The sequence below is a fragment of the Equus asinus genome, chromosome 21 (assembly GCF_041296235.1).
Source record: "Equus asinus isolate D_3611 breed Donkey chromosome 21, EquAss-T2T_v2, whole genome shotgun sequence".
In the NCBI taxonomy this organism is placed as follows: Eukaryota; Metazoa; Chordata; class Mammalia; order Perissodactyla; family Equidae; genus Equus; species Equus asinus.
In genome coordinates, this window is record NC_091810.1 from 32,470,444 (window position 1) to 32,493,268 (window position 22,825).

Below are 22,825 nucleotides of genomic sequence, written 5' to 3' on the forward strand. Positions count from 1 at the left end.
ATCATAACTTCTCAAGGGCAGAGTTTAAATCTGATTTTGAAAGAAAAATAATTCTTCTATGGCAAAGTTACTTGCAGTGGAGTAAAATACTCAAATATAGGGGACAGGCAGGTAAAGTAAATAACTGCAGCAGGGAGGATGTAATAAGAGGAGGTAGTATGATTAGTGAGGTCTGTGGCAAACTGGAGTGAAAATTACTTGTCAAAAGGGGCAGCCCTTCCAGCTGACTGTGCCATGTTGGTATTCGTATTTTTCAAAATCAGCTGAAAATCTGGATTTTTATATGAAATTAGCCTTTTAAATGTTGGTAGAATTTTATCTTTAACATTATGGGAGCCAAACCAAACATAACTATTGATTAGATTAGGAAGGCCAATTTGATTTCTACGTATAGCTAAATGTTTGAAAAGTGCATGCCGAAAAAGTTGTATTTTAAATAATATGCACAATACACATTAATAGATTAATAGTTATAGTGCTTCCCAGGTTGGTTTTGATTGGGGCCGAGAGTGGACCTGTGTTGTGAGGGGGAGATTGCGCCTTCTGTACCCTTGTTCTAACTTGTAACTCATTTTGGAAGACAGCTTTTTACTTCCATCAGGTGGGCTGAATCAGGTCTTTTATAAAATGTTCAGTATTTTTAGAGAAACCTAAACCTAGGGTTCCTCCTTTAGGCCAAGTTAATACAACTGATTAAATATTTGAGACAAAGCAGTAAGAGGATGTGAGACCCAAACTCCCCTTTGTTTGCACTTTTTACTGGCAAGGTGCTACCTCTTAGTATGTGAGTTATTTTCTAGGAGGGGATCCACATGAAAAGTCGCTTATTTCTCCTGGAAGAGTCAGCCTTGGCTGGTAGCCATAGTTTCTCCCGTGGCTCAGAATGCCAGCGCTAAGCTTGGAATCAGTGTCAATAGAAACCGTTCCGCGTTCTTGAGTAACTAATGGCAACCCTGGGCTCCCGGATATGACGTCAACGTCCCTCTTCTGTTCTTCCGTCTACCCACGGAACTCTGGGCTCCCGGATTCGGTGGTTGTGTACGTGGAAGAAGCTCGCGCATGCGCAGTCTGGGCCCTTCGTCTCAGCTGTGCGGAAGGGGCTGAGGGTAACCTCCCGGACCCGGGGGAGCCTGTTGGGGTCATGGCCTCCCACTGACAGGGCTAGGCGAGTAGAGAAGGGAGCGAGGCCGTTCCGCTACACCCTTCCCCGGGCCTGAGGCCGGTCGGCCTGGCCCTCGGCCTTCCCGCTGGGTGCTGCCGCCGCCAGTGCCGGCTGAGGAGGGGAGATGAGTTGGTTCAACGCCTCCCAGCTCTCCAGCTTCGCCAAGCAGGCCCTGTCCCAGGCCCAGAAGTCCATCGACAGGGTGCTGGACATCCAGGATGAGGAGCCTAGCGCCTGGGCCGAGACCATTCCCTATGGAGAGCCGGGTAAGGGGCAGGGGAGCGGGGCCCGGGGCCGCGCAGGCGTGTCCCCGGAGGCAGGCAGGTGAAGTGGGTCGCGAGGGCGCCGTCCTCGCGGAGGGTTCCGGGAAGTCACTGCTCCCCAGCCCGGCCTCAGGCGCTGCTTTTGTCTCCAAGGGGGACTTTGTTCTTTTCCTGGGTTAAAATCAGCCTCACGGTCCTCTCTGCCTGTGGCCCTGGATGCGGATCCTGCCGGCCTCGACTCACAGGGACTTGATTTGTTGTCTTGTCCCCAAGCCCTCCCCCGACGCAGCTCCAAACACAGCCTTCCCGAAACTCGAATTGCTGCGCACTTTGGGCGCTGTTCAGAGCCAAGATCTGAAGTTAATCAACAGGGACAGAAGAACAGTCGCTCACAGTGAGTGAGCACTTCGTGCTTGCGAGCTCCTTAATGTGCTTTTTTATGGCTTTCTCATCTTCAAAATAGCTCTTCGAGCTTCCTTCGTTGCTATCCGTGTTTTCTTGGAGAGGAAATCGAGGCTCAGAAAGGCTAAGTAACTTCCTTTAGGCCACTCAGCGCGCCAGGGGTAGAATATGCTGGAGATGTTACTCGTGGAAACTGTGGCCCAAGATTTTGCGGTTGCATCACATTTTATTTCCAGTAGCTACGTCTCTGTTTGTCAGATTGGTCGAGCTTCATTTTTCAGGGATCTTCAGGTACTTTTGGCCCTAAGCCTAAGGAACAGTTTAGCATTTTGGTGTGTGGGGTAAAGCTTTGCAAGTTTTAGGGATGTGAACGTCTGTGAAAAGGAGTAAGTTTTCTTGAGGACTCCTTTCTGGTTTGTTTTTGATTTTACATCGTTGAAAAGTCAGGACCTATATTTAAGGTCCCTCATTTTAAGATATTTTGGTCCGTGTGTGTGTGGGTGTGTGATGCTCCTCTTACTTTTTACAAGCTATTACATGAACTTTTTGGAGTAGCTCAACCTCCTTTTTTGTATGTCTCCCACACTTTGGAGGAGACAGAATGTAACTTTTAAATATAAGGATACTTGTTCTATGAAACCTGGGGCTGGAATGGTGCTATATAATTCATTTTTAAGAATAAGTTATACAGAATTGACTCAGATTTTAGTGAAATGCTATAATGTTTGTTGATCATCTGTGTTTTACACTGCTGTCACTCAAAGATGAGCAGTGTTCAGAATGGAGTAATTTAAGTAAATATCAGATAATCCTGGGATTTATATAAAACATTCTTCAAGAGGCATATCTGACTTCTGTTGTTAAGATGACTTAAACTAATCAGCAGACCTAATCTTGTTACATTTTCCTCTTTAATTTTGGTTTTCTCCTCTTCTCATTGTTTTCGTGTACTGAATGGATGGATATAAAACTGTGTCCCCAACCTGAAATTTCCTATATACCTCTGAAATTGTATTAAAGGATAGACTTTAATATAGGGCTTGATAGTTTTAGGACCTTTTAGGCACTTGTGCTCTTCCCACCAGCTTCTTTTTTTTTTATTTTAAAAAATTCTTTGGTGAGAAAGATTGGCCCTGAGCTAACATCGTTGCCAGTGTTGCCAGTCTTCCTCTTTTTGCCTGAGGAAGATTGTCCCTGAGCTAACATCTCTGCCAGTCTTCCTCTATTTTGTATGTGGGATGCTGCCACAGTGTGGCTTGGTGAGCCGTGTGTAGGTGGGCGCCTGGGATCTGAACCACGAACCCCAGGCCACCCAAGCAGAACCGGTGAACTTAACCACTGTTTCACCCGGCTGGGCACCCACCCCCTACTTCTAATTGTGTAGGATTTGTGTTCAGCCACATTTGGATTTAGAAAAGGAAGAATTTTTTAAAAATAAATGCTTTAAATATTTTAACAAATATGCTTTTTTTTTTATCATTGGGGGTTTTAGTAGTGTGTATTTCTATGACTGATATAATTACCTATTTTTACTCAGAAGATGTTTTCTCCTTAGTGTTCTTAAAAAAATCCTAGCATCTATACCAAAAAGCAGCAATTCTAAAAATGTGCACATTTCTGAAATTCGTATTGACCTTCTACTAATTGCTGACATAATTTGGAATTTAGGAAGAGAACAAAACTTTCTCATAGAGTAGGTTTGGAGAGTGGGACTTGGAGAATGAACTTGTCATTAAGTGGATGAAAATGAATTTGTCCTCTAGAAGTTACTGTTCTCATCAGTTTAATCAGATCTTTGGAAAAGGACATTTGTCACCAGGATCTTGGGTTCAGTTTTGAGTGCTACCCTTTGTCTAGCTCATAACTATGTTTTATTATTGATGTTACAAGAATAAAATTAGTGTGAAACTAACTGAATAGAAGGTGGGGTCAATTTGCCATAACTGCACATGACCTATAAATGAGGATACTGCCCGTTAATGTGAGATGCGTCATATGTATCTTGGACTTAGTGTGGGTATCTAACATATGCCATTACTTTCTTAATTTGTTGTGGGAGGGAGTAATATACTTGCTTCTAGTAGGCCAGGCCCAGTCTTGTCTTTTATCTTTGCTTTTAGTTCCTCTTGGGCAGATCCATATCGGTTTTCTTCTTTAAGGCCCAAAGTTAACCGTGAACTAAATTATGTAGTAAGGAAGGAGTTTAACAGGTGCAGATTATGGGTGGTTTTCCATAGGTTTTCTTTTTTTTTAAATTTATATTTATATTGCCTTATAATAATGATTATAATATTAATGTCGTATGTATGTGATTTTATCTTTTTTAATAATTTTTTATCAAAGGAATAAGTCCCCCTGTCAGTGGAGGATGGGATAGTTCAACCTGGGGATTAAAATCAAGCACTGAACCTCAGAGTCAACCGGTAGCCTCTCCTAAAGCAATTACAAAGCCAGTTCGGAGAACAGTGGTAGATGAATCTGAAAATTTCTTCAGTGTCTTTCTCTCTCCAACGGATGTCCAGACCATTCAGAAGGGTCCAGTGGTATCAAAACCACCAGCCAAATCTCAACGACCAGAAGAAGAAGTGAAAAGTACCTTACAGGAATCCTTGCACACTGGACAGTCAAGAACAACTGAAACAACTGAGTCAAAAGTAAAAGACTCTTCTCCCTGTGTTGTATTGAAGGAAACTCTGGCAGTAGTTACTCCATCACCTAAAACAGAAGGCAAGCATGAAGAAACTGTTAATAAAGAATGTGATACAAAGGTGTCAACTGTACCTTTGAAAGTATCTGAAAGTGTAATTACTGTGAAAACCACTAGGGAAAATATATCTAATATGTCCACACAGTCTCTCACAGCAGAAACAAAGGACATGGCTTTGGAACCTAAGGAACAAAAGCACGAAGACAGACAGAGCAATACACCTTCTCCTCCTGTTAGTACCTTCTCATCAGGTACTTCTACCACCAGTGACATTGAAGTTTTAGATCATGAAAGTGTAATAAGTGAGAGCTCAGCAAGTTCGAGACAAGAGACTACAGATTCAAAATCAAGTCTTCACTTAATGCAGACATCTTTTCAGCTTCTCTCAGCATCTGCTTGTCCTGAATATAATCGTTTAGATGATTTCCAGAAACTCACTGAGAGTTGCTGCTCATCTGATGCTTTTGAAAGAATAGACTCATTTAGTGTACAGTCATTAGATAGCCGTAGTGTAAGCGAAATCAATTCAGATGATGAATTGTCAGGCAAGGGATATGCTTTAGTACCTATTATAGTTAATCCTTCAACTCCAAAGAATAAGATAGTTGAATCTGTTGAAGGAAAATCTGAAGAAGAAGTAAATGAAACGTTAATTATACCCACTGAGGACACAGAAATGGAAGAAAGTGGACGAAGTGCAACTCCTGTTAACTGTGAACAGCCTGATATCTTGGTTTCTTCTACGCCAATAAATGAAGGACATACTCTCTTAGACAAGGTGGCTGAGGAGGGCGAAGCTGCTGAAAGTCAGCCAGAAGCACTTTCTGAGAAAGAAGATGTTTGCAAGGTAACTCTAGAAAATAGAAGGGGAGTGGGAGTTTTGGATATGCTTTTCAGAGATTAAACCATTTGTTTATTAAATATTCAGTAATGCATAATGATTTGTACTGTTAAAATTGGTAGGCATTTTGCCACGTAAGTGTGACATTCAGGACCTTAAACTTGAATAATTATTGATACTAATGTGTTTGAAATTTCTCTAGAGCAACTATGGTAGAATAAGTTGATATTTTAATAGAGCATAAAAAAGTTTCCATCTTATGTCTTTACTGTTGAGTCCTTATGACCTTAAAATTCTCTTATGCTATGCTCATTAGTTTGTCACTTTGCAAAGGACTGTCTTCTTATGTTAAGGTATATCTTCGACTCCTTTGCAGATAAATGTGCTAAAACAAATCTAAATATTATATGGTTTTTCTTAATAGCAAAAAAATTTTTGCACGTTCACATTATTTGCAGCAAATCTTAAATGAAAAATTTAGTTTTCAGATTAATAATTGATGTTTTTCTGTTGTTATTAATTGCTTCAGTTTGTTTTCTCTTTTATGTTATTTTTGATATTTTCTATTGATAGGTGTTTTACAGGAGTAAGAAAGGGAAATGTCCAAGGAACAAAGGCATTGCTTACGACTGACAAATTGCTTCTCCTTAATACCTATAAAAGAAAAATGGTGTAAATTCGTTAACATTAAGTCACACTTGTGGCTTTTCCCTATGATTTTTAGATATAGAAATTGAGTTGGATCTGGCATCTTTACTAGACTCCTCTGAGATATAGGATGTCTTGAAGAAATGTCCTGTAAGTGCCATGTGTTGAATTATTTAACATAAAAAAAAGTGCCAGATTCTGTTACCTAGGTTTAATATTATTCACAAACAAAATGCCATGCTAAAGTTATGGTATACCTTCTGGAAGGTAAGTCATTTCTAAATTAATTTAGACCTAACTCAGGTAAGACTGTAGGTTTTTTTTAGGCACCATTCCTCCCCTCATTCACAAGTTGATCACTGCTTCAGCAGAACCTAAGAAATGAGATATTCTAAGCATTCCTTTTTTTTTTTTTTTTTTTTAAGATTTTATTTTTTCCTTTTTCTCCCCAAAGCCCCCGGTACATAGTTGTGTATTCTTCGTTGTGGGTTCTAGTTGTGGCATGTGGGACGCTGCCTCAGCGTGGTCCGATGAGCAGTGCCATGTCCGCGCCCAGGACTCGAACCAACGAAACACTGGGCCGCCTGCAGCGGAGCGCGCGAACTTAACCACTCGGCCACGGGGCCAGCCCCTCTAAGCATTCCTTTTAATTTAGCTTTATACTGATATATTCTAGAGATTTTTTAATTATATGCCTATAGATTTTTCTAAAATTATTTTTTAAATGCAGTATATCATACTGAAGTTACATGTTACATGTTTGTGTTAAAGAATAATGTGGAAAAACAGACACTTGTATAGCCACTATCCAGCTAAGATAGGGAACATCACTAGAGGCTTTGAAGCTCCTCTTTGATCTTTTTTGATTGCGTCTGTGTCCCTTCCTGTTTTGATGCACATGCACACTGTTCCTAGATTTTTGCTGTTACCTAGTACACTTATGCAAGAGTTTTCTCCTCTAAGGCATACCTAAAAGTAGAATTTTCTACATTAAATGGTATGTAGATCTTCAACTAGATATTTCGTAATTGTTTTCCAAAGTGGTTTTATTAATTTATACTCCCACCAGTTATGTGGTTGTACCAATTTATACTCTCCTACCAGCTCTCTAGCTCTGTATGAGTTCTTGTTGTTCTGTAACCACTGTGTTCCCAAATTGTTTTTAGTTTTTTTAATGAGATAAATCTGTTTTATTTACTATAGTGATTAGATTACCTTTATAACTCATCACCTGCATGTAAAAATGGTCTCTTAAAGTTAAATGTTTGACTTTTGTGTGTTCTCCTTATCCAGACAGTTGAATTTCTGAATGAGAAACTGGATAAAAGGGAGGCTCAGCTATTATCTCTTAGTAAAGAAAAAGCACTTCTAGAAGAAGCTTATGACAATCTGAAAGAGTAAGTATTTTACAAATGTGAATAATTTTACACATTTTGTAGATGCCCATATACTGTGTTTTTATTTAAAGATATTGTTGAAATTAAAATGTTTTATAATTTAACTTGTTTATAATTATTGAAAATTATATAGCATTTCAATTCTAATCTTAGAGATTACTTCTCTCCTCAGATTATCTTTACCATGTTACCTTTGGCATTGAAGAGAGGTGTTTTGCAAAGAAAAGCACAAAAAACCTTTTTCCCTTTATTATTAATCATCTTTTAGTATTAGAGATTTAAAACATGTATTTAAAGAAAACTGTGATGTTATAGTTAAAAAATACTAAGTATTGCTTTGCTTTAAGGAGGTGGTTGGTAAAATGTGACACAAAAAGATTAAAAAATGAAAAATTTTACTTTTTTCTTATTTCTGTATATCAACTGTTGGTGACGTTTTCATTTTCAAACGGGTTTTCTTTGAGCTGTTTTAAACTAAATTAAGCAGATGATTTTTCTCTTAAAAGTTAACAGGGCTAAAACTAATCTATTTTAGTAAGGTGTGTGTTGAAGACAGTGTTATTTTCCTTTTGCAAACTGAACTCACCTTGTTAACTTGGGAATAAATAAACAAATATCCTCAGTCTTAATATTATTTTAAATTTAGTGAAATGTTCAGAGTGAAAGAAGAAAGCAGCAGCATTTCTTCCTTGAAAGTTGAGTTTACTCAGAGAATTGCAGAAGCAGAAAAGAAAGTTCAGCTAGCCTGCAAAGAGAGAGATGCTGCTAAAAAGGTAATGGAAGTTTAAATAATATTAATTAAACTCTATAGAGACATAGATTTTTGAGGAATGCATTCATAGTATTTTGGTAATGGAAAAAAGATAAGTAACATTAAAAGGATACTATATAGTATATTAAAACTTAGATTGTAGATTTTTCATTATCTTGAGAATTATAGATTTTTGCTAATTTAAAGAAATCCAAACAAATACTTGTTTGTATAATTTATGTGTAAGTCCTTGCAAGATACATAGCAAGGATCGTTATAATTTTTATAAATGATAATTCCATCAAAATAAATAGCACTTAAATCTAAGTGATTCTATATAAATTTTAAAATTTATCATTGCTCTCATTTGTTATTTTCCTCCCACTTCAAAATATTATATATACTTCTTCAAGTCAAAGGAATTTTAAAATAAAAATTTCTAATGGTTAGTGACTCCCTCTTGGGAGGCATAGTGTTGACTTATTCTAATGCAGGATTTCTTAACCTCAGCATGATTGACATTTTGGCCTGAATAATTTTATGTTGTGTGGGGCTGTCTGCTATATTGTAGGATGTTTACCAGCATCCTGGGCCCTACCTACAAGATGCCAGTATCACCCTCTCCTCCCCATATTCCACCCCAGTCCCCCAACAGTTGTAATTGAAAATGTTTCTAGACATTGCCAGATGTCCCCTTTGCCCTTGGAAGCAAAATCACTCCTGGTTGGAAACCATTGTTCTAATTCTTATAATTTGGAATAGTTGGCTGTTTCAGAAGTTGGTAACCAACTAAGGTTAGTAATTATTGCTTGTATTCCAATTATTAGTAATGACACTTGTCAGCATTTTCCCTTCTCAGTTAGGTTGCTTTCCCCTTTCTTGACCAATGTTAATGTTAATATTTCTAATTTCTGTGTATACTCTTACACAAAAGAAATATATCATATACTGCCATCTGCTTGGTTGCTTTAATTAGCTAGCTTGTTTCAAAGATTTTTTTATTTTTTTCCTTTTTCTCCCCAAAGCCTCCCAGTACATAGTTGTATATTCTTAGTTGTAGGTCCTTCTAGTTGTGGCATGTGGGACGCTGCCTCAGCATGGCTTGAGGAGCGGTGCCATGTCCCCGCCCAGGATTCAAACTGACGAAACACTGGACTGCCACAGCGGAGTGTGCCAACTTAACCACTTGGTCACAGGGCTGGCCCTCCACTAGCTCGTTTCAGACACTAACAATAACCTGAGACTACGTAACCAACTTACCTCTTCCTGTCCCTGCTGTATTCCATCTGGACCAGTCTAATCAAGAAATTAGATTTTAAGTAATCTTTCTTTTCTGTAGTGCACTTTGAACTGTAGATATAAAATAGATCCAAACCATTAATTAAAGGTGGAAAGACTTAAACTCTAAGTTTTAATACATATGACACATTTTATGTATACTGCCATTTATGCACCCCCTCTTAGGATCCATAGGAAATTCAAAGGTGAGTTGAATTGCCTTAAGTGAAGAATTTGCTTTTCTAGTGATGAAAGACAGATAATGTCAACAACTATATAGTACTAGGCAGAATGAAATAAGTTTTAGAGAGAGATGGATAAGCAGTTTGGAATAGTATCATAGAGGATGAATTCTGACCTGGGGAGTTGAGGAAGGTCTCGTGGAAGACATGCTATTCTTAGTGGACGCTAACGGATGAATCAAAGTTTGACAGTTGGAAAATGGATGGCATTGTTGTGGATGGTTCAGAGCATGGGCTTTGGGAATTTACCGACCTAGGTTCAAGTCATAAATCTACCTCTTACTAGCTCTCTGACCTTCAAAGTTTACTCAGTCTTTTTTAGTTTGCTTCTTCATGTAGTTGAATAATACAAGTGCCTCCCTCATAGGATTATTTTGAGGATTAAATGATAGTGGATACAAAGCATGGTTTAAATACTTAATAAATGTTAGTTGTTTTCAGCTATTGTTTGGTTTTAGAGCATTGCTTCAAACCAAATTTTAAGTCATAAGAGAGTTTTCACATCACCATACTTCTCCATTGCAGTTTTAAAAGACAAACTATCTTGACTTGTTTCTGTTGAATCTCTGCTTTATTAAAGTAGATTGAACCTTATAGTCATGTTTTCCCTCTCATGTCACAACACACTAGTAAGTGCAGTGAGTTTTAGATGAGAGAAAGAAATACAGTGACAAAGGAAGACATGCAGTGTTTGAAATGTCGTTCCAAATAGAGTGCTTAACTTGTAGAATACATATGTAGTGTTAGTGAAGAAGGGTATTCTCATTTGTGCTTCCATATTAAAACCTGTTTATATCTGAATTCAGGTATTATATGTTGTTTTCAGAGCTGTTTACTTGGTCTTAATTAACCAAAGTAATAAACTCAGGTTAACTGAACAAAACTTAGGGGTTCTTACCAAGAATGTGATTATTGATGACTTCTTTGAATATGGAAAAAACTTTAAAAACATGCCTAGAATGGAAGTAATTCGTTTGGAATTTACAGTTTTTTTCTTAATTAGGAAATCAAAAATATGAAAGAAGAACTTGCCACTAGATTAAATAGTAGTGAAACTGCAGACCTTTTGAAAGAGAAAGATGAGCAGATCCAAGGGTTAATGGAAGAAGGTATGTAAAGTATTCCGTTGATTATGAAAAATATTGTAAGAACAGGAAAAGTACTTGCCACATGACTAGCTGCTGTTTTGTAGTAAAAAATACCAGAAGCAAGAAAGCTTTGGACTTAAACCTCAGAAATGATAGATGACAATTTATGGAAGAATAGGGACTAGTAAGATGTATAAGGCAGAGATATATGTATGTAGCTTTTTGTTTCTAAGGAGGTAAAAAAAACCTCTGAAAAACAGAAGTTTGTACTTCCCTAATAGTGCTTGTAACAGGTCTTGGAGCCTGTCATTTAAACCAAGATATTTCAAAGTTATAATTCTGGAGTTTATATAGTATCTGAATCTCTGGCTTGGGTGCTATATGGTATTGTTCTGGCATTTGATAGTGAATTTTTCTTTGTATTTTTGTTTTAATTTTTCAATTATTAAGCACTTTATGAAAAGATTTATAATTATCAAGATTGTGGAAACTAAAGATCCTTCATGAGATAAATCATTACAAATGGGCACTGAATTAATTTCTTTATAGAATATGCTAGCAAAGCAGGAGGTTTTGGGAAGGGTGGTTAAGGGAATTTTTATTTTTATTTTCTTTCTTTTTTTTTTTTGAGGAAGATTATCCCTGAGTTAACTGCTGCCAATCCTCTTCTTTTTGCTGAGGAAGCCTGGCCCTGAGCTAACATCATGCCCGTCTTCCTCTACTTTATATGTGGGACACCCACCACAGCATGGCTTGCCAAGCGGTGCCATGTCTGCACTTGGGATCCAAACCAGCGAACCCCAGGCCGCTGAGAAGCGAAATGTGGGAACTTAACTGCTGTGCCACTGGGCTGGCCCACTTTTTCTTTTCTTAATTGCAGTTTTTATAGTTAAAGGAATAATACTTTCTATTTACAGAAATTTTTGGTTATAGAAAGTGTACAAAGAAAGAAAAAATAGATCATAATCCAGTTTTATAAGGAACTATGAATTTCTTCTAGTCCCTTTTTATGCCTTTTTTAAACACATTCTAAAATATAATTAACGTGATATATCTAATTTGTAATTTTCCTTTTTATACATTTTCTTGTGCCTTTAAGTACTTTGATACCATTATTAATGGCTGTATTAAAGTCAATTATATGAGTATACCATAATTTGTTTTGTTTCCCTAATGTTGTACACTTATTTCTAAAATGTTAATATTACAAATAGTGGTGGAATGAACATTTCTGTGCTTAAATCATGGAATTTAATTGAATTCCCAGAGTAAGTGAGAACAATTGGAAGCAATCATTTCATGTGAAAAAGTTAGTTTTACCCAACTTTTCTTTTTCATTTATTCAGCCTAATGTTTAACAGTTATTATGTCAGATATTGTGTTTGGTTCAATAATAAATACAACACACTCCTTGTCCCTTAGGAGGTTACAGTTTAGTGAGAGGGAAATATAGGTATATAGATCATTATAAAACACAGTCTAAGCCCTAATATAGAAGAATGAAGGAAGAGTTGATAAAACACGTAATCGTTATCTCAAGACATCTTGAAGTAACTGCCTTATGTTACAATATTAAAGACTGAGGGGAAGGCTAAAGTGCGTGGTTTCATAATTTTAAAAAGTTATTTAAAAGATTAATATCAAATGTCACTATTTTGGAATTTAGTAATTCAGTTAGGGAGTGGGCTGATTTTTTTTTACCTAATGAACTTTTTTATAGAGAAAGTAGAACTATTTCATATGAGAATGTTTACATATGGCTTTCTAATCCCCCAGAAGTATTTTTCACCTCACAGCTGAAAAGCTGAAAGACTCAAGCTGAAAGCACACTACCATGAGTAACTGATTACTTCGTTACCTAGATTCATCACCTGTTAATGTCTTGCCACACGTCCTGCAAATCTTTATGTACACGTATACTCGTACACACACACTACTCTTTTGCCAAACCATTTGAAAGTAGGTGACAGATATCATAACATTCTACTCCTAATTTTTTTTCCTGGCTTTATTGAGCTATAATTGACAAATAAAAATTGTATGTCTTTAAGGTGTACAATGTGATTTTTTGATACACATTTACATTGTGCATTGATTACCATGATCATCCTAATTAACATATCCATCTTTTCATGTAGTTCGCTTTTTTTTTGTGACGAGGACACTTAAGGTCTATTCTCTTAGCAGATTTCAAGTGTATAGCACAGAATTAGTAGCCTTAGTCACCATGCTTTATATTAGATCTTCAGAACTTATTTATCCAGCGTAACTGAAACTTTGTACTGTTTGACCAACATCCCCCCATATTCCCTACCCCTCAGCCCCTGGTAACCACCATTCTGCTCTCTGCTTCTATGAGTTCAACTTTTTTAGGTTCCACATATAAGTGAGATCATGTACTATGTGTGTCTGGCCCTTTCATCCTTCAGGTTCATCCATATTGTCGCAAGTGGGAGGATTCCCTTTTTTTTTTAAAGATTTAAAAAAATTTTTTTCCTTTTTCTCCCCAAACCCCCTGATACATAGTTGGATATTCTTAGTTGTGGGTCCTTCCTGTTGTGGCATGTGAGATGCTGCCTCAGCATGGCCTGACGAGCGGTGCCATATCTGCGCCCAGGATTCGAACCGGCGAAACCCTGGGCCGCTGCAGTGGAGTGCGCAAACTTAACCACTCAGCCATGGGGCTGGCCCCCCCCTTTTTTTTAAGATGGAATAGTATTACATTTTATATATATTCTTTATATACCAGATTTTCTTGATCCATTCGTCCATCATCAACCAGACTGTTAGGTTATTTCCATATCTTGGCTATTGTGAATAGTGCTGCAACGAACATGGGATTGCAGATATTTCTTTGAGAGAGTGATTTTGTTTCCTTTGGATATATACTCAGAAGTGGGATTGCTGGATCATGTGGTAGTTCTATTTTTAATTTTTTGAGGAATCTTCATACTGTTTTCCATAGTGGCTGTACCAGTCCACATTCCCACCAAGAATGTGCAAGGGTTCCCTTTTCCCCACATTCTCCCCAATACTTAGCATTTGTCTTTTTGATAATAGCTATCCTCACAGGTGAGGTGATATCTCATCGTAGTTTTGATTTGCGTTTCCCTGATGATTAGTGATGTTGCGCATCTTTTCATATACCTGTTGACCATTTCTCTGTCTTCTTTTGAGAAATATCTCTTTACGTCTTTTGCCCTTTTTTTTTTCTGCTTTTTCTCCCCAAATCCCCCCCAGTACATAGTTGTGTATTTCTTTTTAGTTGTGGGTTGCCCATTTTTAATCAGCTTATTTGTTTTTTTTGCTGTTGAGTTGTATGAGTTCCTTATACATTTTGGATGTTAATCCCTTATCAGATATACGGCTTACAGATATTTTCTTCCATTCCATAGGTTGTATCTTCACTCTGTTGATTGTTTCCTTTGCTGTGCAGTAGTTCTCTAGTTTTATGCAATATCACTTGTCTGTTTTTGCTTTTATGTGCTTCTGGGATCATATCCAAAAAAATCATGGCCAAGACCAATGTCAAAAAGCTTTTTCCCTATGTTTTCTTCTGGTAGTTTTACAGTTTCAGGTCTTACATTTAACTCTTTAATCTATTTTGAGTTGATTTTTGTGTTGGTGTGTGATAGGGTCCAGTTTCATTCTTCTGAATATGGATATCCAGTTTTCCCAACATTATGTATTGATGGGGATTTCCTTTCCCCATTGTGTGTTCTTGGCATCTTTGTTGACGATCAGTTGACCGTAAATGTGTGGATTTATTTCTAGGCTGTTTATTTTGTTCCATTGGTCTATATGTCTCTTTTTATACCAGTACCCTAATGTTTTCATTACTGTAGCATGGTAATATGTTTCAAAATTAGGAAATGTGACACCTCCAGCTTTGTTCTTCTTGTTCAAGATTGCTGTGGCTATTTCAGGTCTTTTGTGATTCCATATGAATTTTAGGATTGATTTTTCTATTTTTGTGAAAAATTCTATTGGGATTTTAAGACAGATTGCGTTAAATCTGAAGTCTACTCCTAAATTCTTAAGTGTGCATCTCACAAGGGCAAGTACATTTTCCTTCACAAGCATGACATCATAATCCAACTTAAGAAAATTGGCATGAATTCAGAAAAGTAATCCAGCATATATTTTATCTTTTATCCCAGGTGTCTCTCAAAATGACCTTTGTACCAGATCATTTATCCTGCACCAAGATCTATTTATAGTTTGTACATTGTATTTGGCCATTATATTCTTTTAGTCTGTCACCAATCTAGGATAGTACTCTCTCCTTCATGATATTGAAGACTTCATAGACTCCAGGCCAGTTGTCCTACAGAATGCCCCATGTTTAGGAATTTGTCACTTTCTTTAGATGAGATTCAGATCAAATTTTTAGTAAGAAATATCATAGCTGATTTTGTGTACCTACCACTCCATCACGTCAGTAGACACATAGTGTCAGGCTGTACCACAATTGGCAATGCCAAAACTGACTGTTTGGTTAAGGTGGCAACTGCTGGATTTTTTCATTGTAAAAGTATTTTCCCTTTGTGGTTTATAGTATGTGGGAGTGATTTTTTAAAACTGTAAATATCCTGTTCCCCATCACTCTTCCACCTAGTAATTTTAGCATTCATGATGATTCTTGTCCAAATCATTTGTCACATTGGGAGTTAGAGTATTGTGATTTTAAAAATATTCTTTCATTTTATGGCACTAGTTAAATAAAACATGCCATTCAGGTCTTAGGGAATCATCATTATTTGAACTTGTACTTTTTTGCCATTGTCAGGAGAAAAACTTTCAAAACAGCAGCTGCAGAATTCTAACATCATTAAGAAATTAAGGGCTAAAGACAAAGAAAATGAAAATATTATCACAAAACTGAACAAAAAAGTTAAAGAGCTAGAAGAAGAGTTGCAACATTTAAAACAGGTGAATATTAACCATTCTCTATGTATATGTTATTACTTCCTATGTGAACAGTTGACCATGGTTTATAAAGCATTTGGAATAATTTAATGGGATATATCATGTGGGAAGAATTTTTCAAACAATTTAATCAGCGAATGTTAAGATTTTTCTTCATTATAACACTTGAGATTCCTGGAATACAATTATTTACCATGTTGTTATTTATTGGAAAATACTTTTGACTGTTTTTGTAATATAGGTGCTTGATGGCAAAGAAGAGGTTGAGAAACAACATAGAGAAAATATTAAAAAACTAAATTCTGTGGTAGAACGCCAAGAGAAAGATCTTGGCCGACTTCAAGTAGACATGGATGAACTTGAAGAAAAGAACCGAAGTATTCAGGCTGCTCTTGATAGTGCCTACAAGTAAGAAAATGAATAAATATGCAACCCATTTAAAATCAAATATCAGAGCAAGATGTTGAAGAAATACTTTTTCTATTGTCTGATCACTAACAAGATTTATAAACTTAGCTATATATGGACTTGTAACTGGTCAAAGCAAGTTCAATAGAGAGCGTCATTGCTGCAGTCAGTGTTTATTATGTAGTGAATTCTCCCTTATTCTGTAGATCTCATGGAAATCTTAGAAACTTCATTAACTTGGGTGTGTAATTAAATGTAGATTATTTTAAATAAAAATGATCAATCTGGTTTTTTTAAGAGAACTTACTGATCTCCACAAAGCCAATGCTGCAAAGGATAGTGAGGCACAGGAAGCTGCTCTAAGTCGTGAAATGAAAGCTAAAGAAGAACTTTCTGCAGCACTAGAGAAAGCCCACGAAGAAGCCCGTCAGCAGCAAGAAACATTAGCAATTCAAGTAAGCAATGGGTGATGAATTAAGTTGGTCTTTTAAATCTTTGTACTTCTGCAGATTAAAGAATCCATTAGTTAGTTTGATTCAAAGCTTATGTAGTGGTACATGTGTTTTATTTCATTTATAATCCTGTTGGGCATTTTTCTAAGAGTACTGGATTGTGCCAAACTTAATCGTTTGTTTTTTTAATTTGTTGTTAAAGTGATGCTTATATTATACCAATATTGCTTAATTTTTTGTGAATTTCAGACTTATTTGAGAATATTATGAAAGCTAAGGACCCTCTTACTAGAGAAATGCACATAGGCAGATAAACGTTGCACATAATTGCAGGAGAATCCATGTAACTCCTGAGTTCATTCATAACATCTGTGGGAGTCTGTGGACCTCAGGTGAAGGAGGAAGAGCAAAATTTGTCAGGCTTTGTTTTACAAAATCATCAGTTGATGGATATTTGGGTTATTTTCACTTCTTGGTTACTGTGAATAAGACTGCTATAAATAAATATTGATATACAAGTTTTTGTGTGAACATATATTTTAAATTCTCTTAAGATATTTATCATTAGCTTATATAGTAATCCTATCTTTAACTTTTTGAGGAAATGCCAAACTTTTCTGAAATAGCTGCACTGTTTTATGTTCCCACCAGCAATATATGAGCGTTTAATTTTCTCCGCATTCTTGCCGATATTTGCTATTGTGTATATTTTTTTCATTGTAGCCTTTTTAGTGGGTGTGAAGTGGTATCTGATTGTGGTGTTGATTTATGTTTCCTTAATGACTGATGATGTTGAGCATCTTTTTAGGTGGTTATTCTATGGCCGTTTGTGTATCTTCTTTGGAGAAATTTATTACAATGTTCAAATCCTTTGCCCATATTTTAATTGGGTCGTCTTTTTGTTTTTGAGTTATAAGAATACTTTATATGTTCTGCATAGTAGACCCTTATCAGATGTAGGATTTTCAGATATTTTCTCCCATTCTATAGGTTGTCTTTCACTTTCTTGATAGTCTCCTTTGATGCACAAAAGTTTTAAAATTTTGTTGAAATCCAGTTTATCTATTTTTTTTTCTTCCTTGTGCTTTGGGCATCATGTTTAAGAAACCATTGCCTAATCCAAGCTCACGCAGGTTTTCACCTGTTTCCTTCTAAAAGTTTTATAATCTTAGCTCTCACATTTAGGTGTTTTGCATGTGGATGTTCAAGTGTCTCAGCACTACTTGTTGAAAAGATTATCTTTCCTCATTGACCCCAATGTACTTTTGATTTAACTTTCCATGAATATGTAGAATATTTAAATGATTGCAAAGTGAGAGCTATATGGCAAAATATATTGAGAACACATTTGCTTCCAACTTAGCCCCTCCTCATTCCCTTTCTTTGCCCATAGGTAACCATTTTATTAGAGTTTGGTTTATTTTTTCAGTGTTTCTGTTTGTAAATGCAAGAGCATATAAATATCTATATATTTACTTATATACCTCCACACACATACATATACACACGTACACTTAAAACCATATTTATTTGTATCTTCCTCATCCTTTTTACATAAAATATAGTCTACCATTTATACTGTTTTATAGCTTGTTTATTTATTTAATAAAATGTCCTGGTGATCACTCCATAATAGAACATAGAGCTTTTTAAAAAATTCCTTTTTATAGTTTTATAGTACTTCATTGTATGAATGTACCATTGTTTATCCAGTCAGTTCTTATTGATGGATATTTGGGTTGTTTCTAATATAATGCTGTTGTAAATCATGCCATGGTCCATAACCCCCTTGTGTTTCTGCTACTCTGTGACTGTGATAGATAAAAATCTCAATATTTTAAATTAGAAATACTTGAAAAATAATAAAGAAAAATTGGAGGAATGGGAGGTAGAGTGTATGGGGCTGCCATTCATAAAATCATCATCTTTTATGAGTACTGTCAATTTTCTGTATTACCTTCTTGTCCTTATCTCCATGTACATAATTTTTATAGTTGATATCATACATGTTATTTCACAGTTTTTTTGTTTAAGATTAAATCATAAATTTTTAAGTTTTTTTTGTATTCATCGTAATTGTTTTTTTTAAGATCGGCCCTGAGCTAAAATCTGTTGCCAATCGTTTTTTTTTCTTTTCTTCTTCTTCCCAACGCCAGCCAGTACATAGTTGTATATTCTAGTTGTAGGTCCTTCTAGTTCTTCTATATGGGACACCACCTCAGCATGGCTTGATGAGCAGTGCTAGGTCCACACCCAGGATCCAAACTAGTGAAACCTTGTGCCGCTGAAGCAGAGCACACGTGGACTCAACCACTTGGCCATGGGACTGGCCCTATATTCATAATAATTTTTAATGAGTATATTCATGTTGTATCAACATTTGCAAAAATAAATTACTACCGATGGATATTTAAAAAGTTTGTTTTTGCTAGTCTACCTAACAGTGTAGGGAACATCTTTGTGTATTTATAGATCTGCTTCCATAGTCGATTCTCAGGACTAGGGTGACCAGGTGGAAGGGTGTAAAAAGTTTGATGATTCATTCAACATGTTCCCATAGTGTTTTCCAAAAAGGCTATAGCAGTTTACAGTGTGTGCAGCTGTGTGTGAGCATAGCACCTAGTTTTTATAGCTCAAATAGCTCCTATCACCTTCTGCCTTACACTGCAAACATATATGGGTGCGTTGTCTCTCCTTCTATATTGTGTGGCAGTGGATGTGCCTTGTACGTATTTATATGCTTTTTTTTTTTTTTTTTTTGCCTAACAGTGCTTTCCTAAATAGGTATTGAATATACATAGTTTTAGAATTGCTAGATGAATGGTTAGCACATGTAAAAGCGCTTTGGATAATGTAGAATATTATAGGTGAACAGTAAGTCAACACGACACAAAATATGTAGGTAGCAAGAAGTTACGGATAATGTTTTATTATTGTTTGTGATGGTGTATCGGTTCTCATCATACAGGTGGGGGACCTTAGGCTGGCACTGCAACGTGCAGAACAAGCAGCTGCCAGAAAAGAGGATTATTTACGCCATGAGATCAGTGAACTCCAGCAGGTACTGTCACAATTTTCCTAAACACAAATCCAAGATATGGTTTCCTAGAAATAAAAAATGACTCAGTGGGGTTATGTTCATGGAATTGAGAGGATTACTACCATACTTAGCATTTGCTGTATTTTTGTAGCTTGTGTGAATAAAATCAGACTGGGTACCTTAAAAATATACAAGAAAATCCCTGAGGTTTTTAGAAAATAATTTTATCATGATTTATTGCATATTCAGTATTGTTTTCTCATTTGTAGTTGCTGGTTTATTAATTATTATCAGTCTTTGATTACTGTGGGGCAGATAATCAGTGCCTAGTTTTTGTGGCACTACCCTATTAATTTTCAGTCAGTGAACATGCACAGGATACGGGAGAGAAAATACAACTCAGATTGATCTTTCTGTCTTTATAAATGCTTAGAAATATTTGGATTAGAAAGGAACTTCATCTTAGAAAGATATCTTTATCTTAGAAATGCTTTATAAAGAAGCACTTATTTAGATACTCTGTTATGCATCTTAACTCTAACTTAGGGATTGAATAATTAGAAAATAGTAAAAAGACAAACAATTCTATCTTGAAGAAATAATTTTTTCCAGAACTCTCTCATGAAGTTTGTTTGCTAGTGTTTTTATTGTCGTCAGTGGTAATCACTTAAGAATTTTGTGATTCAGAGACTCCAGGAAGCAGAGAATCGAAACCAAGAACTGAGTCAAAATGTTTCAACAACAACAAGACCATTGCTTCGACAGATAGAAAATTTGCAAGCAACTCTGGGGTCCCAGACATCATCATGGGAGAAGTTAGAGAAGAATCTTTCTGATAGGCTTGGTAACTGCTTTAAGTTCTTATGTTCGATGCAGAAGCCATCCATCTTGTTTGTAGAATTAGGATAATAGTATGAGATTGAAATTCACTTGATCCAATAGTTATATTTTGTGTCTAACTTGTAAATTTTTACCTCTTCTCCTCTTTTACATTTGTTTCCTAATATTTTGTGACTTTCAAAGCATTTGTTTTCCCTCACACAATGTGTCAGATACTATCTAAAATACTTCTGTCATCTGTCATTCATTTTTACAGACCACTGCACTCAATTTTTTCCTTGTCTGTGGCCAAATCTAACCCCTTTCTAGCTTGTCTGTAATACTGTAGGAAGTAGAGGTCAGATATGACTCTAGTCAGTGGCAGAATTCCAAGAACAGAGATAAGTGTAAGGAGAATCAAGATCAAATTCTGGTAGACAGATATTATGGAGTCTTAAGAGTCCATATTCTGCTTCTTAACAGAAACAGTCCAGGTTGCCCTTCTGTGCTGTTAATAAAAGGAAAATTATTCTTCCAAGATGTTTATTCAAGTACGGACAGGTAATATATGTGTATCGTAGACATCCTAGAAGCTAGCAAATTCATGAAAAATTCATATGTCCATTCTATGCCTAAAACTAACTAGAGAGACATCATGGTGTAGTGATAGACGCAAACCTGAAGGGGTGTCAGGAGACATGGACTCTGGGTTTAATGTTTTATTTTCCTTTGTTTTTAACCAGCCAAACAGTCTGGAACATGTCACTTACCTTTTCTGGACTACTCCCTGTAAATTAAAAGGGGTGAACTAGATTAGTGGCTTTCCAAAAGTATTCAGTAGATGTCTTAGGGCCAGCTGTCGTGGTGGGAAGGAAGCTCAATAAATAAAGTCCTGGGCTCTCTCCAGACTGCTTTCATAGAGCTAGTGCCTCCTTCATCTATCTTTTGTTATTTGAGTTCCACATAAGATTTTGTCTGGAAAAAGATTCATCAGTTTAAAAAAAAAAAGATCACTGAACTGGGTGAACTTTTATATATTGTTTAATTTGTTGGTATAAGTTTTAGGTCTGTCATTTATCTATGATAACTTTTTGAGATTAATTTATTATGAAATAGGAGACATCTGAAAATGACACCTTCTAAAACAAAATATTTATTTAGCAATAAGTGAAAACTGGAAGCCATTGTTTTTGTGGTTTTTAGACTGGAGTCTACATACCCTCGAGGATATGTGGTATTATGCTGGAATACAGGCAAAGCTACAGGACAAGCATACCATATAATGCTGTTAATAGGAGCACTGATACAGTATGGAATAGAGTATAAAATGTAAAATAGAGATGTTATTATGTCTACTTTGGTAGGGAGAAAAATATGAGCATTCTTACCTTGGTTAAATTTCAGAATCTTCTCCACTCATCTTTTTTTACTACAAGTTTTTTATTGAGATAATTTAGATTCAGTGCAGTTATTAGAAATAATAGAGAGGTCTCTTGCACACTTTACCCAATATCCCCAAATGTTAACATTTTGCAAAATCATAGTATAACATCACAACTAGGACAATGACATTGATACAATCTACTTATTTTATTCAGATTTCACCTGTTTTTCTGGTATTCATTTATGTGTGTTTCTGTGTGTGTATTAAGTCCTATATAATTTTACCACTTTTGTAGGTTTATATATCCATCACTACAGTCAAGATTCCTCACGTTGCCCTTTTGTAACCACACTTACTACCCTCATACCCTCCCTCCTTACCCCAAATTCCTGGCAACCACTAATCTGTCCTCTATTTCTAAAATTTTGGCATTTCAAAATATTATATAAATAGAATTGTATAAGATATGACGTTTGAGATTCGCATTTTTAACTCAGCACAATTCCCTGGAGACTCATTCACGTTACTCTGTGTATCAGTGATTTAGTCTTTTTATTGCTGTGTGTTTTCCCATGGTTTGTTTAACCATCTACCTGATGAAGGGTGTCTGGGCTGATTCTAGATTTTGGCTGTTCAGATAAAGCTGCTCTGAACGTTCATGTACAGGTTTTAGTGTGAACATAAGTTTTCATTTCTCTGAATAAATGCCCAAGTGTTCAACTGCTGGGTTGTAAGGGTAATTGCATATTTAGTTTTTCAAGAAACTGCCAAGCTGTTTTCCAAAGTGGCAGTATGTATGAGCGTAATGCAGTTTGTGCACATCTTTGCCAGCATTTTGTGTTGTCCCCATTTTTTCTTTTAGTCCTTCAGACAGATGTGTAGTAATAGCTCATTGTGATTTTAATTTGCATTTTCTTAATGCTTAATGGTGTTGACATCATTTCATGGGCTTATTTTTCATTTCTACATCCTCACCAGTAAAATATCTTCTCATATCTGTTGCCCATTTTCTAA

At 36.1% G+C, this 22,825-nt stretch overlaps 1 protein-coding gene across 2 annotated transcripts in view; it reads left to right on the plus strand.

Annotated features, from left to right (window-relative positions):
- The first annotated feature begins 1,005 nt into the window (after positions 1-1,005).
- TMF1 (TATA element modulatory factor 1) overlaps positions 1,006-22,825 on the plus strand; it is a 28,849-nt gene continuing 7,029 nt past the window's right edge. Inside the window, exons 1-10 of one of the 2 annotated variants that reach the window (XM_014836086.3) lie at positions 1,006-1,428; positions 4,171-5,381; positions 7,317-7,420; positions 8,067-8,193; positions 10,695-10,800; positions 15,569-15,711; positions 15,950-16,116; positions 16,415-16,571; positions 19,537-19,629; positions 20,296-20,452. In XM_014836086.3, coding sequence (XP_014691572.2) covers positions 1,287-1,428; positions 4,171-5,381; positions 7,317-7,420; positions 8,067-8,193; positions 10,695-10,800; positions 15,569-15,711; positions 15,950-16,116; positions 16,415-16,571; positions 19,537-19,629; positions 20,296-20,452 — 2,407 coding nt within the window. In that variant the 5' untranslated portion in view covers positions 1,006-1,286. Of the gene's footprint in view, positions 1,429-4,170; positions 5,406-7,316; positions 7,421-8,066; positions 8,194-10,694; positions 10,801-15,568; positions 15,712-15,949; positions 16,117-16,414; positions 16,572-19,536; positions 19,630-20,295; positions 20,453-22,825 lie in introns of both variants that reach the window. The other variant, XM_070492260.1, reaches the window with a different exon arrangement.